We start from the raw sequence: 16,437 nt of genomic DNA, 5'->3' as shown, positions 1-16,437 counted from the left end.
ATTCCTAAAATTCAAGGCAAGCCATTTATCTATTTATGAGGGAGAAACTATTTTCAATTAACTATTAATGATAATCATGTGCAATCTCATTGGCAGAATTTTTTTTTACCACAAACTGTTGTTGCACTCCTTCAGTAGGCAAAATTCTGATTTCAGTTATGTTGGTAATATATCAGAAGTGCAAACTTGGGCCCCCACTGTTCTTATTTTACTTATCACTCACTTTACTGCATAGGAAATCTAAACAGGAATCTTAGAGAAGAACTTAGTGTCACGTATTCACTTATAGTTTTGGTTGCTACAATATAAAAAAAGATGTTGAGACTCTAGAAAGAGTGCAGAGAAAAGAAACAAAGTTGATTAGGGAACTGGAGGCTAAAACATATGAAGAACAGTTATAGAAAATGGGTATATCTAGTTTAATGAGAAGGACTGGGGTGACATGATAGCAGTCTTTGAATATTTAAGGAACTGCCACAAAGAAAGGGGGTGTGTGTCAATCTATTCTCCAAAGCACCTGAAGGCAGAACAAAAAGCAATGGATGGAAACTAATCAAGGAGACAACCAACTTAGAAATAAGGAGACATTTCCTGAAAGATAGAACAATTAATCAGTGGAATGGCACGCCTTCAGAAGTTGTGGATGCCCCATCACTGGAGGTTTTTAACCACTTGTGTGAAATGGTATAGGACAGTGATGGCGAACCTTTTAGAGACTGAGTGCCCAAACTGCAATCCAAAACCCACTTATGCATCGTCGAGCGCTGGGTGGGTGTGGCCAATCGGGTGGGCATGGCCCATTGGGTGGGCGTGGCCCATTGGGTGGGCATGGCTGCTGTGGTAACGACAGACTGGGTGGGACTAAAAAGTTCAATCAATCAATTCCAACTTTGCAAGCTCTTTTTTTTCCTGCGAGAAGTTGAAATTGACTGATTGAACCTTTTTTTTTTTTTTTGCACACGGCGGGGGAGGCCTAAAGCGAAAAGGTTTTATAAAACCCAGCTGAAGGTCTAGGACTGGAGCGATGGCACGCGTGCCCACAAAGAAGGCTCTGAGTGCCACCTCTGGCACCCGTGCCATAGGTTCGCCACCACTGGTATAGGATCTCTGACTTCCAAGATTCCTCCCAACTATGTTTTTCTGTTATATCAATTACATTTAAACATATTAACAGGACAGAATGCTGCATTTACTCAAACAACATATAATACACTTCCATTTTATTTAAAACATGTTTTGCAAGATATAAAAATATTGATCACAGTGAAATTTAAAAATTGTTTCTGGTATAAAAAAGGATTGCATACAGTATCTTTAAAAGAAAATAAATTATGTAATCATTATCTTTTTTAAAAAAAATCACAATGAAGAAAATTTAGTCTGCTTCATCAATGACAAATTATAATCTCCAAGAAGAAAATCCCAGGTTTTTTTAAAAAAAATTACTTCCCATGTGTTTCAGAGTAAAAATGTGTCTGTTTCCAATAACGTTACGTCTCTTCTGCATTGTAAATCCATACGTTAGCAGTCCAGTATTTTAAAAAGTAGAAACAGGAAAAAATGTACATCAGATGAACTGTCTTTTCTAATTGATAAGTGGTAGTTTCCAGTATGTCGGTACACAGCGACAAACTTCTTCACTATAATAGAATCCAGAATCACAGCGTTTCTTTCGAACTGTACATGGTCGTCTGTAGCAACTGAGAGTAAATGGGAAAAAAGGTATGTTGAAAAAAGGTATAATACAAGTTACATGCATTTAAAAAATGGACAGAACTATTGAAAATAGGGTAAAGTGACTTGTAGGTTTCAATTCATTTTGTTTTCAAGGATATGTTTTTATTTATTTTCTTTGTACTTGGGAATACACATTGGCCTTTGCAATTTTGCATACAACCCAAAGTTATTTACTGTTTTAACTCTGTATTAGTCACCGATATTGACACCCATTATGTCTTAATCACAATAATAGCCATCAGGAAGTGTTTAGCAATATTCCTAGATAAGCATTCTTGCTAAGAGGATGAGGAAACAGGGACTACACAATGATCTATAGCAAACTCATGCTCAGTGGCAGCATGACATTGAACATCAGTTATTCTGGCAACTGTGCTGGATAGCGACACTGCTTCCATGCCTGCTTGTGCCTCTTGGCTAGCCACTGCAGAAAACAGGACACAATATTCAATGGATTTGCTATCTCGTTTGCAGATTCTCTCTTTTATTTCTCACAAGCAGAATACATTCCAAAGACATTATTGCATCCTACAATTATTTATAACTGGAGCTGTTATTTTTATAGACACTTCACTTATAATTTGATTTTTTCCAAGGCACAGCAATCCTTTAAGTTAAGTTACTTAAAAGGAAAGGACCCTTTCAGTCACCTAGGAGCTAGATTCACACAGAGGTTTACCAAGGCAATTAAAATTTAAGACCTACATGCCAAACTCAGATAATTTTAATCTTGGATAGTTTTTAATGGATAGGCATCTTACACAAATAGAGAGTGTTTGGTCAGTATATGATTCAATGTACTGTGCAAATGTATTAATTCAGCAACAAGTTACATATATTGTGAGATCCAGTCACAGTACACATTAACATATATGGGAGGTAATTTATTAATATTTATTGTTACGCTTATGGCTTTCATTTAAGAGCACAGTTATATACATAAACTCTTAGTATTTTTTACTCTAACTTATGAAAAGTTGGGAAATCAATCAAATCCTCCTGTATTTAAGACAAAATGAAGCAATCCAATTTTAGCAATGTCGAACTTAAACTATATGACAAGTAGTTGCTTTTTTGAAACAATACTGTATAAATATTGTATATTAACAATCCAATCATTTTTTTTAAAAAAATTCTTCTTGCCATAAAACAGCAGAAATACAGGAAATCCTTGATTTACAACCTTTTATTTATTGGCCATTCAAAGTTACAACGGCACTAAAAAAGTGACACATGTCCAGTTCTTGCATTTACAACTTGCAGCATCCTATGGACACATGATAAAAATTCAGGCACTTGGCAATGGGCATGTTGCAGCATCCTGGAGTCATGTGGTCACCATCTGCAACCTCCCACATAGTTTCGAAAAGCAACTTCAATAGAGAAAGCTGTATTCACTTAACAACTGCCACGATTTGTTTAACCACCATGGCAAAAAGGCATAAAATTGGGCAGAACTCACTTAACAACTGCCTTGCTCAGTTGTGATCATAAGTCAAGGACTACCTGTAGTAAGGGTGTAAGAAAGGAGCTGGATCATAGGCAGCTATGGTAGCTAACCCCCCCTGCTAACAACTGGGCAATATAAGATCTTTCCAAAGTGATCATTAGTGTACACTATTAATACTACCAATCATAAATATTTATATCAGATTATACAAAATGAACGCTAATAAATATTTTTAAAATAAATGTATACAGCTAATATTCATATGTTCTAATTTTAATGAGCTTTTACTTTCAGGATCTATTAGTCCAAAGATTTCATTCCTAGAGAGAATGAGCAATCCTACCAATCTGAATTATTTTATTTTCATGGAAATATCTAATTACAATATCTGGACAGAAGCCATGCTAAATATATATATAGTTTGCTCACATGGATTTTTTTTGTTACATTATAACAACGGTTCTCAACCTGTGGGTTACGACCCTTTTGGGGGTCGAATGACCCTTTCACAGGGGTCGCCTAAGACCATCAGAAAACACATATTTCCAATGGTCTTAGGAACCGAGACACTGCTCCGCATCCCTCTCTGCATGGCACTTTCGCTTCCCTTCTCTCTTTCTCTCTCTCTCAGGCGGACTTACCTCCTGCAGGGCTCCTGATTGGCCCTGCGCCTGGGTGCCTCACCCCTTGGGAGAAGTGCGGCCAGGGCCTCATGGCCATGGAGCCGCCCAGGGAAGCCCTGAGATCCCTGCTGGAGGCTCTGCTGAGCGGGCCAGCCCTCCCGCAAACTGCGGCCAAGGGAGACCAGCCCCTGCGATCCCCAGCCAGCCCGACCATTGGACCTGCTGGCCAGGAAGGCGCGCCGGAGTCCAGGAAGGAAGGAAGGAGATTCAGCAAAGGTAAGAGAGGAGAGCACCTCCTGCGGTCCAGCGCTGGCAGTGGCTTCCTTGCCCTCTTCCCTTCTTCCTCCTGCTGCCCCCAAGGCAGCAAAAGGGGTGCCTGGGGGGGAGCAGCCGGGCTGGCAGAGGGACTGGCAGGGGCCATCAGATGGGCGGAGGGTGAGGCCGGGCAGTGTGGTGTCCCGGCTGGGGCAGCAGTGGCGGCGGTTTTCTCGCCCTTCTCCTCTCCTTCTTCCTCCTGCTGCCACCAAGGTGGCTCAGACAGGCGCCGGGAGGAAGAGGGGTGCCTGGGGGGAGCAGCTGGGCTGGCAGAGGGGCTGGCAGGCTGTGTGGCACCAGCCCCCACTGCGGCTCCATTGATGGACAGAGGATGAGGCTGGGCAGCGCAGAATCCTGGCGGGGGCAGCGGCTGGGCCGGGGGTGGCAGGGACCCCCGACGATGCAGCAGTGGCTGCCACTGCCACTGCAGCCACTGCCTCCCATCCTGCTCCCCCTCCCCGCCTGTTCAGCTGAGGATGCGGTGGAGGCCAGGCTGGGGGCAACGGGGACCCCCGACAATGCTGCCATAAGAGAGAGAGAGAGGAAAGAGAGAGAAACAGAGGAAAAGAGAGAGGAAAGAGAGAGAGACAAAGAGAGAGAAGAAAGAGAAAGAGAAAGAGAGGAAAGAGAGAAAAAGAGGAAAGAAAGAAAGAGAGAGGAAAGAGGGAGAGAGAGAAGAGAGGAAAGAGAAAGGAAAGAGAAAGAGAGGAAAGAGAAAGAGAGAGAGGAAAGAGAGAAACAGGAAAAGAGAGAAGAAAGAGAAAGAGAAAGAGGGAGGAAATAGAGAGAGAGAGAGAGGAAAGAGAAAGAGAAGAGAGAGAGGAAAGAGAAAGAGAGGAAAGAAAGAGATAGGAAAGAGAGAAAGAAAGAGAGAAAGGAATGGCGCTTCTCCAACCAGGCTGGGCGGAGCCGGTGGAGCGGCCTTCCTGCCCCCCTCCCCAGCCAGCTGGATGGGGGGTTGGGGGTCACCACAACATGAGGAACTGTATTAAAAGATCGTGGCATTAGGAAGGTTGAGAACCACTGCATTAGAAGAATAATGTGCATGTTCAAAGCTTATATACAGGACAATCTGAAATAGATATGAAAAGATAGTGGTAATTTATAGTGTTACTATATACATTTATTACTTTTGGTCTAGAAAGTAATAATATATTTTACTAGCCAATAATTCATGCTTACAAGATAAATATTTTATATTGGTAGATAATCTGCTTCTACAATGATTTAAAAAAAAGCTATAAACAAGTATGTCACAGCATTATAATTTGGTAAGGCTGATTTTAAACCATGTTGACCTAACATAACCTCACACTGACAGGCAAAAAGCCTCTGATGTATAATGTAGACAAAGTGTAGTCTTTGGGTGTTTTAAACATTGGCAGTGAACCAAGAGTGAGAAGTATATGCTTCAAGTTTCAACATAACTATAGTTTAAATTCTTTTAATTTTGTTCTATTTTTATACAGCATAGTATTATAATGGGCATGGCTTATAATTAATAACTCATTTACATCTTCCAGTTTGTAAATAAATATTACTTTCATATCATGGTGGATTAGAAAAAAAGTTACTATTCCTCCTTCTGTTCCAAGTTCATCTGTATTTTCCTGCCTCATTAAGTTTAATTGAGAACGGCTTCTGCATCTTATCACAGAATTGAGATTTAACTCCAGTAGCAAATACTATAACCCATATCTCAAGCAATAAAGATACTGCAGAAGGAAACCTTATTCTCAGAATAAAAGATCCAGTGCAGGTATATTTGTGAAGTTCAATTCCTTTGTCCTTCTCTTGAATCACAAAACCACATGTTTTCCTTCTGGTCAATTAATGTTACTTTGCATGTACATTGCAAAATATTATGATTTTAACTACTTCCTATTTAAAACATCCCACTTTGATTTAAGACACTATTTCAAGTGCAAAACATTTATTTTAACCTGAAATGATTAAAACATTACTTTTTGTGCTCACAACAATTGTTTTATACATATAATGAGATATTTTGCATCAAAGGGGATCTTTCACATTTCAAGTAGTTCAGATTCCATTATCTATGCTTCTAATTGTGGATTATTTTTATTGACAAATTTTAGATGAACCACACAGTACTATGTGTTTCACCCTATCCCCTAATTTTCTAAAGCATTTTTAATATATTTTTTATATTTATTATAGAATTATATGAAGAATTACAATGTATTATTAATTTATGCAACTTAGCAAATTCCTTTTAAATGACATTTTAAATATAACTTATTATACTTCCATGTATATGTAAAACATTTCCTAGGAAGCAATGGTAACCTCTAACTAGTTGACAACATTCAGCTGGTCAAATGTTTTCAGAGCTACCATGTAAGCTAATACAGCTATTCACATATGAAATGTGTCTTTAACATAGAAATATCATAAATTTAAAGTAGCCATTACATTTTTTTCCAATTCTGACCTAAGCAATAAGAATTGTAAACTCTTATTGCATTTCCCTTGCCTATTTATAAAGTGCTACAAAATTAGTGATTGTAGAATTTTACAGATCCAGATATAATGAGTAATTGGAGCCATGGAAATAAACCCCAGCAAAAATGAGACAAATTCTCTAAGACTTAATAACAAAGAGGAAACTTCTACAGTTTATAATCTACAACAGAAATTTGGCAGAATCTACTGTATATTCTAAACTATATGCAAAAGCAGTTGCAGAAGAAAAAAGAAGAAATGGCAGCACAATCAGATCTCTTCTTAAAAAATTACGAATTATGAGATTTATGAATACCTATAAAATAGGCACTTTTATTATCAACTTTCAATATCATGACTATAAGTTTAAAACATGAAAACTTACTTTTGCAAGTGCTGTTCATGAGGATTTGCTCAGCCAATAATTTGCTCAGCTGAACATACATGGAAAATGATTCAGAAGAACTGTTTTTGGCCTTGTGTAAGTGTAAAGTCTCTCTCTGTATTCGTGTAAGAAGCCTGACTTTTTAAAAGACTGCTTTGGAAAATTAATGAATAGCAGAGAAGTGCTGGACCTGCATGAGGTTTAAAGCAATTCTGGATTGTTTAGAATCCTATACAGGCCTACTGCAGATATAGTATGTGGAAATACATTACGTTATTATTATTTTTCTTATGACTTATCAGATTCATTAAATGTTTTAGAATGTTCCCAAGTTTTTGGCTTTATATAACAGATATAGCTGTGCCTTATAGGTATCTGGACAGATGCTAGAAGAGGGTTGGACAATGCTAATATAACAATTATAGTTTAAACGACATAAAGTATTGCGCCTCTTTAAAAAGTCATTTTGATTTGGTGTTTGGATCTTTTTTCAGCATCAAAGTATGCAAAAGAGTATCAATATGATATGATATACTGCATTGATTAATCAGTTGATCATATAAAATATGAAACATCAGCCACAATAAAATGAGGCAAGGTACAGTGAAGTGAGAGATAAAAATACATCAGATGAATATAAAATACAGGTTGTCCTCGACTTAACAACAATTCATTTATTGACTGTTCAAAGTTACGATGGGACTGAAAAAAGTGACTTATCACTGTTTCTCACACTTACAGTACAACCATTGCAGCATTGCCATCATCACATGATCACAATTCAGATGCTTGGCAATTGACTCATATTTGTGACAGTTGCAGTATCCTGCGGTCTTGTGATCATCTTTTGTGACCTTCTGACAAGCAAAATGAATGTGGAAGCCAGATTCACTTAACAACCATTGTTACTAACTTAACAGTTGCAGTGATTCACTTAACAACCATGGCAAGAAAAATGGTAAAATGGGACAAAACTCAATCAACAAATGTCTCACTTAGCAAAATAAATTTTGGGCTCAATTGTGGTCATGAGTCGAGAACTACTTGTAGAATAAAATCTAGTAAAGATAAAAGATAAAAGAGTAAGATAAAATAGTATAAGGCAAACATGGAAGTAGAATACAACATTACTGAATTACTGTTTCTTTACAAATTACTTCTTATGAGTTTGATAAAGAGCATCAAGCTCATAAGAATTTTTTTCAATAAAAGTAATTATGTAAAGCAAACAGTCTTGAAGCAACAAACACACTTTAGGAGCTACCCAAATAAGTTTGATTTAAAATATCACATTATTCACAAAAACTTATGTTTGCTAAGATTTTTATAGGCATTTAATGACCCCTCCCCCAACAAAGAAAATTGTGTTCTGCCAAACACATTGGTGTTCCATGTTTGTAGCAGGATTAAAGTTATATTAGAGCCAATTTGTTTTCAACAAATCGACAGTGTTATGAGGAAATCACCAAAGAATGGCAAAGACACATGAGCTGTAATCATCCTGGCCTGGCCTGCCACATCTTGTGCAAAGTTTTCTGTATAACCTGCCACACTAGCTTGACAAATTTATATGTTATACACAATTCTGAATCTCAAGTTACATCATGCCTGATGGAAATTTATAACAAAACTATCTGGCATAGATACAATCTTGGAGTGCATATTAAAGGTCACGTTAAATGGGGAAAAAAAACATGATGGATTAATGGTTCAGCCAAGACTTTTAATCTGCAGTTTCATCATCCGTAAGCACCATATAAGGATTTGTGTTCTCCCTTTAAGCTTTCTTCATTTTGAAACTTATCTTTAGGTAAGTTATTTTTTGTTATTAAGTATTTAATAAGCATATATTTTCCACTTATCAATTGGCATAATTCATCCATACCTGCCTATCATTTGATAACATTTATACATAGTAAGTATATTATCATATTGAAAACCTATATAGAACTTATCCTATGTTTACTTCCTAGTAAACATCCTACATTTTATCCTACAAGTCCACCTTCTAATAAAATAACCCAAATATGATCATAAATATTGTCAAATAATATATAACCAATGAACACATCATCTCTTTTTCTTTAACCATTTACATACTGTATGACATGTTTCATTCTGGACTAGTGACATGGTTTGCCTGCTTTTCACTACGATAAGCATGAGGATATATATATCCTTTGAATCAATATGACTCCTGGCACCTGCCTGGAATAATGCCTGAGGTTTTCTTGGCAAGGTTTCTCAAAAGTGGTTTGCCATTGCTTGCTCCCTAAGGCTAAAAGTGCCTGACCCAAGATCACCCAGCTAGTTTGTGCCCAATATGACTTTAGAACTCACAGTCTCCCAGATTCCAGCCTGATGCCTTAACAAGTATACCAAACTGGTCCTCGAGCATCTGTTAAATTAGCGAGCTTAGAAAATATAAAAAATGCAAGAAACTATACCCACTGTCATTTATAAACTCAAGAAGAATTATGTATCTAACAAAAGTTACAAAGCTATGAAAATCTGTTATTTTTCCAGTTATATTGCTTACCTGCATGTTTGGTGATGAAATCTTTCTCCTTTCAAGAAGCATTTGTTTGGTGATTCTACACATTCACAAATACATTTTGTAGGGTTTAATGGCTGGTGTTTAGGGCATGTTCTTTTACACACACATTGGCACTTTTCTTCATCAAACTCTTTGTTCAGTCCACAAGAGCTAGGAAGCAGTTTATTTTTACATGTACATTGGCATGATGTTCTGTCTAGTTCTTTGTGAATTCCACAGCTAGAAGGTGTCACTCCTCCTTTGCAGACACACTGACAGGTTTCTTCATCAAGTTCCTTGTTAGACCCACAGATATCATGGTATCCTTCAGCAGTATCTGAGCATTTGAGATAAGAAAAATATGCTTCAGTCATTGCAAAAGAGTAAAACAAGTATCTGCTAATTTTTGTAACTAGTGGAAATTATTCATTTTTTCTATTTATTTCTTGATCATTGCACTTATAATTACATGATGTGGAATGAACAAATATGAATACACCGTTCCATAAAAATGAACTATAAAACTGTACAAAGATTTTGTGGGCATTTTTTTCTTTTCTATAAATTAAACTAAATAACTGACAGTAATCTTTTATCCCATATTTCTTACCAGTATCTGGTGGATAGGAGGAGAAACTGAAGTCATGTTGTGCCAGACATCTGCATAAGTGATTATTCCAAATAAGACTTTTTGGACAAGTTTTATTTGTTATTTGACACCTAAGGACAAAACATAATATCAATATATTTCAAAGCAAATTTAAGACAAGTGATAGTACATATATAACACAGGTGTTTCAGAAAACAAATAACATCTTCTAGTGCAGTGGTTCTCAACCTGTGGGTCGGGACCCCATTTGGGGTCGAACGACCATTTCACGGGGGTCGCCAATCCACGCTGTCCACCATTTTTTCCCTTTTCCCTAGCTGTCCTACTCCCTCTTATTGGTGGCCACACCCACTTGGGGGTCACCACAACATGGGGAACTGTATTATGGGGTCACGGCATTAGAAAGGTTGAGAACCACTGTTCTAGTGTATGTACATGTGGAGATTCTAGTTGGAATCTCCAACTAGAGAGGGGGGGGGTGATGTGAAGAGAGAGGCAAATTTAGAATCTCTGCACAGCAGAAAGTGGTGCAGGCCTTACCTATCCCAGAGTCCTGAAGCCTTATTTGCAGCAGAACCCTGAGGTCAATCAACCAATGGATTAGTTTGTCTTCAGAGGTTGTGGGTACCCCAACGCTGGAGGCCTTTAAGAAGAGACTGGATAGCCATTTATCTCAAATAATATAGGGCTCGAGCAGGGGGTTGGATTAGAAGACTTGCAAGTTCTCTTCTAATTTTGTTATTCTATTTCTGTTTGACTATTTTTAAATCAATACAATACAATACAATACAATCAAGAATACAATCAGTCTGGTGAGATCCTTGTAAATAGGCATTGCAACAATAAAGAAGTAACTTTGATCAACTCATGATGTAGGCCTGGTTCCTTGTGCCTGACAGTACCTTTTGTTGAAAACTATTTTCTAAGCTAGAACAAAACTTCAATAATACGTACTAGATCATGGCCCCCAATATATTTTAAGAATAAACATATATTTACATATCCTGGTTTTGATCTTTAGAACACACTAAGAATATTGATATTTTATTTATAAGTAGTTTTTTTAACAAAATAGAAAGAAATATGCAATTTCTTACTGTGCTTGTATCACTGGCAAGGAGCGTCGAATAATTGAATGAACTTGTCTGTAGACATCTAGTTTGGACATGCATCGGCAGGAAGTATGATTGGCAAAACTTATTGTTACAGGTTTGGGACCATGAGAGAGGGGCACAGTTATTTCGAACAACTACAAAGAGCAGAAAAAGAAATGTAAATCAAGACTATACTGTTATGTTTTCTTTTCCTCCTTTTTCCTTCACAAAGCTTTTCCATCAGTTAAAATGTTCAAACCTAAATGGCTTCATCAATTAAAGTCTTTTCCCCTCCACAAAATTTATACTTCTTTCTTTTAAGCAGTTATCTCAACACATTGTGAGCGAGAGGTGTAAATTCCGTGACTGAGATAACACAAGACTTTATGACTATGGGTTTTGAAAATGGACAGAAAAATAGCACTATACGTTTATGTGTGTATTTAAAATACTTATAAAATTCTTCTAAACAGCTTATAACAAAGAGATATAGTCTTCTCAAGGCAGCCTCCTAAAGGTTTTAAATAAATAGTAGGTATATGATAAATAATTGTTTATTTGTATTCATGCAACAAGTACCTAAAATGAAGTGATCACTATTTCTAAATAAATCAATAAATAAGGTAGAATTTATCAGATTTGCTTTGACCTTGAAGCATTATCAGCTATTAGATTCAAAAACATGAAATGTATTAGGAGTCTAAGTTTTATTCCTTTATGCAATTTGGGGTCAAGAAGAAACTCACATATACACTGAAGTAATTTTGGGGAGCAATACTGAAAAATGCACACTGCACATGAAATACTGTATGCTCCATACATAACTATACTACAGATAAAATTGATAATAGAAATTAAGGTGTGGTCTCTTGCATATTATAAGTCATTTTTATCATATTTGGTCTCTAATTGGAACATGATGAAATGTATCTATATTGAAAGTTCATTTCTGTTGTAAAGCAATAGTTCTAGCAGCTTGTATCACTCAATGCAATTCCTTTCTAATACATCAGCCAAAGGATTGCTTATCTCTGACTTAGAAACTTGAGTGCTATGCGTGCTACAACTGTTCCCTTTTCGTAACACAGCTGTCAGAAAGAGGAGTAAGAAAACATTTCCTCAGTTTCTTTTATAAAATAAAAGGAACCTAAATACTAAATAAATGCTGTGGTGGTTAAGGTTCTGGTCTAGAAATCAGGAGACCATGAGTTCTAGTCTCTCCTTTGGCATGAAAGCCATCTGGGTGACTTTGGGCCAATCACTCTCTCTCTCAACACAACAGGGCTCCTGTTACAATGAATGAAAACTGTATTTCATTGATACGTAATGAACTCATCTATGTGTGTGTGTGAGAGAGAGGGGGGGGGAGGAGGCTTTCAGGATAATGGTCTTAATAGCCAATATCTGAAAATAAGTTATTTTCATATACTGTTTGTGACTCCCAAATCAGGGCAATTGTTTATGATCTTAGTAAAGAATATTATTACTATGAAAATCACCCATCAAAAGCCTGATTAAATAATGCAGTCTTCATGAGAAACCAGCAACTAGTAAGACATAACTTCAGAAGCAGGGTGTTTTAAGGCATTGACTAGCTTAAAGCCCCCTTCCCTATTATTACATCATTAAGTGATGTGTGGCACATGAGGTATTGCCATTAAAAATTGTAGGAAGATTGCATGTAAATCATTCCAATGTTACAAAAAGAAGGCAAGGTCCAAATCAAGCAGATAAATAAATGTAACTAGTTATATACTACTGATTGAGGTGTGTTGTTTCATTTCATACTATTTTCTTTCTTTGTTTGATATGTGGTAAAATATTGGCAACATTTTAAAAACTGAAGATACTTTTTCTTGATATAATACACTATTTTAAAGCTACCTGCCTTGCTTAGATTTTTCTCCAAATCATGTTATAGTTTGCCAATAAATAAATGCTCTGATATTTAAATCATAGTATGATCTCAAATTTCTAATTATATATGTTTCTTTGGAATGGGGTACTTTATATATACTTTCCTGTCTTCTTATAATGTGTACCACAATGAAAATATTCTCCATCATCTGTTATTGCATCCACATGAACTAGTAATTCTGAGGTTTCTAGAATCACAAAAGTCTATTAGAAAATAGGGGAAAAGCCTTCTGAAAGAGATGCTATGATTCTCTCTGCTATCACTGTCTGCTCAGAAAGAATGAAATTCCAGGAGCAATACAATGGTTTGTCCTGATAGAAAGAATGCTGAATTTGTTTTTGTGCATGACTCAATTATTTGTTCTAAAAGAAAGCAAATTGCAACAAAAGACAAATTTTCTACCTTCTTTAAGATTGAGCAGCAGCCTACCTGAGAGACTATGGGTAGTGAAGAAATCTTGTGCAACTCAAATCATATGTAAACAGAAGAGAATATTTCTACATGTCTGGTTTTATGTGGTTTCCATATAGAAGCCACTAAAAAATACTAAACCAATCAAAATATATAGAAACAATTGAATTAGATGTACAGGAAAGCAAGTATGAAGGTCATTATTGACATATGCCTTGGCATCTCAAATACTGGCTGCAGACAATATTATATCCCAGGTAAATTAACAGGTAGAGCTGTAAACTGTTTCCATAACTGAGGCAGCAACAGAATGAAATTGTTCTATGTAATTCACTGTATCAGGGTTAAATTAGGGTTATTATAAAGGGAAAAGCTATTTCTATGCATGTAAACATTATTCATAATATATATTTTTGGAATGCACTCTTTTCTTAGAGAGTCATTACATCTTCTTAAAGGCAAAAGAACAATTATTCCTCTCATCACTAATGACATATTTTTGTTTGTGTGTTGTTTTTAAAAAGATGTTAAATCAATCCTAGGATTTAAATAGCAGAAACGATCAGTCACTGATTACTGATAAGGCCTAGTCTCACAAAATGAGTTCATAAGCTCCATGAGACTCTAGGGCCACAGGATGTCCATTCTATCCTTTCATATGCTATATTTAATCATTATATTTTCCTATTTCCACCACTTATGCAATTGATTATTGGCTATTCTGCTATTAACACAAGGCATTTTGTGTTCTAGAAAAACTTTGTTATCGTATTTTCCGGCATATAAGACGACTTTCTAAACCATGAAAATCTTCTCAAAAGTTGGGGGTCATCTTATACGACGGAAAATATGATACATCAAAGCAAGCTCCCCCGTATCCTGCGCCCCATGCTCCTCACCCCTTGGCGCGGGGATTGGCTGTCCGGATGAGAGTTTAAGAGTCCCATGCAGCCAAATAGCCTAGAAAAGTGTCCCTTCGAGAAACAGCCGGAAGGGGCGAGATTGGAGCATTGGCGGACCAATGGCGGGAGAGGAGCGCTGGCGGAGAGCCAACCGAGTAAGAATGCCCATTTTGGGTCAGCGGTGGGGGCTTCCCTTGCTGCCGAAGTGCTGGTCAGCACTCGCAGAAGGCCAGCGATTTCGCAGAAGCGTCCACCCCCCAGGCGGGGATCTTGCCCCTCCCAGTCTAGGGCGGTGGAGGGAGGCGGTGCGAGCGGGGCTTTTCCTCCCCTGGGGAAACACCCCTGCCACCAGCCTTTGCTCGGGTGGCTGGCAGGAGCAGCTGGTGGGAGCCGGCGACTGAGCAGAGGGTGCCGCTTCCTCAGGGTTGACCACATCTGGTGCCGTCGTGCTGAGCACCAGAAGCCCTGGGACCTCAATGGACGGACGCTCAGCGTTTCCTCCTCCGTGCTCGGCCGCTTCTTTGGCAACCTGCTGCCGTGGCTGGTGCTCTTGCTGCGCAGATGACAGAGCGATCCGCCCACGGTCAGGCAGGTGCCTCCACTGAAGGACTTCAGGATGCACTGCCTTTGCCAGCCCCACCCAGTGTGGGCAGCCTGGGGGGTCGGGCAAGTGGGAGTAGAGGGTGTTTTCAGATCCATTTGGAGAAAATGGATCCAAAGTCTCTACCTGTTGGACAGCTGGGCTTGGCTAGCGCTGTGACCCGCTTTCCTCCCCCCTCCCGCTATCCTTTAGTCCTCCTCATATACTGCAAAGCTTCACAAGTGCACCCCCATGCTTATTATGGGATGTTACCCAGCTACATTTGTCTTCAGCAGATCAGGAACAAGCGATGAAATATAATGAAATGCTAATGTGTTTAGGACTTACATTACTTTTATTAGAAAGTTAAAGTACCCGTATTTTCCGGCGTATAAGATGACTTGCTAAAACCATGAAAATCTTCTCAAAAGTTGGGGGTCGTCTTATACGCCCAGTTGTCTTATATGCCGGAAAATACGGTACTATTTTATTTTAAAATATTGCATTTACTTTAAATGTATGTAAGTCGAGATCTAAATATTATGCAGTCAAAACAACTTACCGTTTTGCTGACGTAACTTGCACTGATATTCATACACTGCAGCCCTTCACTATTGCAGCAACCTCCACATCTGTAGACGGACACACATGGAGGTTTAAAGAAGATGTTTGTTGTTGCTCCAGATTCTTTTCCCACATCTACACATACCTCACGTGGCATGCATTGAGTTTTTCTCCACTCATTATCAATACCTGCCAAGTTAGAAGCTTACAGTTTATAAGATAGTTCTTTTTAATAATTTAAATCAGACTCATAACCAATCTTTGATTATAAAATAATTCATGCTGAAATCCATATTTAGTCCTATTTAGGCAGACATGTTTCAGAGAATGGAACAAGTTAAGCAAGATACCAGTGACAGTTTCTGCAGGATAAAGTCTGTTTCATCTAATTATTTATAGGCATAGAGTTAAAAATGTTTATAACAATTCCTAAAATTATTTTACCCAAATAATATTTTGCCCTTCTTATAGAAGATTTGCATCAGTGAATGGTTTGTTCACATATAAAGGTAGAGAAGAAAGGAATAAATAAAGCTCACAAAAAGGCAGGGAGGAAAGGGACAATTATAGAACATACCAGGACAGGATAAGAAAGAACCTTGTATTTAAGCCCCACTCAACATTGAAAATTTTAAAATTTGACATTTTAAATAAACTGCGAGAACTTTAAATTTTCAAACTAGACATTTTCCACCAAATTTTTAAATTTTTAAATGATCTGTTAGATCAGTGGTGATGAACCTATGGCATGCGGACTGGGAGCGGCACTCAGAGCCCTCTCTGTGGGCACACGCACTGTTGCCCCAGCCTCTCCCCTTGCGGCTCCCTTCTCACCAGCAGCCTCCC

General features: G+C 37.8%; 1 protein-coding gene across 1 annotated transcript in view; it reads right to left on the bottom strand.

The window, feature by feature from the left end:
- Nucleotides 1–1,029: 1,029 nt before the first annotated feature.
- VEGFC (vascular endothelial growth factor C) overlaps nucleotides 1,030–16,437 on the bottom strand; it is a 41,395-nt gene continuing 25,987 nt past the window's right edge. The window contains exons 3-7 of the mRNA XM_039320649.1: nucleotides 15,590–15,780; nucleotides 11,220–11,371; nucleotides 10,123–10,232; nucleotides 9,516–9,849; nucleotides 1,030–1,700 (exon numbers count right to left, since the gene is read on the bottom strand). Coding sequence (XP_039176583.1) covers nucleotides 1,586–1,700; nucleotides 9,516–9,849; nucleotides 10,123–10,232; nucleotides 11,220–11,371; nucleotides 15,590–15,780 — 902 coding nt within the window. The 3' untranslated portion in view covers nucleotides 1,030–1,585. The remainder of the gene's footprint in view (nucleotides 1,701–9,515; nucleotides 9,850–10,122; nucleotides 10,233–11,219; nucleotides 11,372–15,589; nucleotides 15,781–16,437) is intronic.

This window comes from Crotalus tigris, unplaced genomic scaffold (assembly GCF_016545835.1).
Source record: "Crotalus tigris isolate CLP2741 ecotype Arizona unplaced genomic scaffold, ASM1654583v1 scf7180000023675.2660513, whole genome shotgun sequence".
In the NCBI taxonomy this organism is placed as follows: domain Eukaryota; kingdom Metazoa; phylum Chordata; class Lepidosauria; order Squamata; family Viperidae; genus Crotalus; species Crotalus tigris.
Note: the sequence above shows the minus strand (reverse complement) of the source record. Positions and strands in the feature narration are given on the sequence as shown.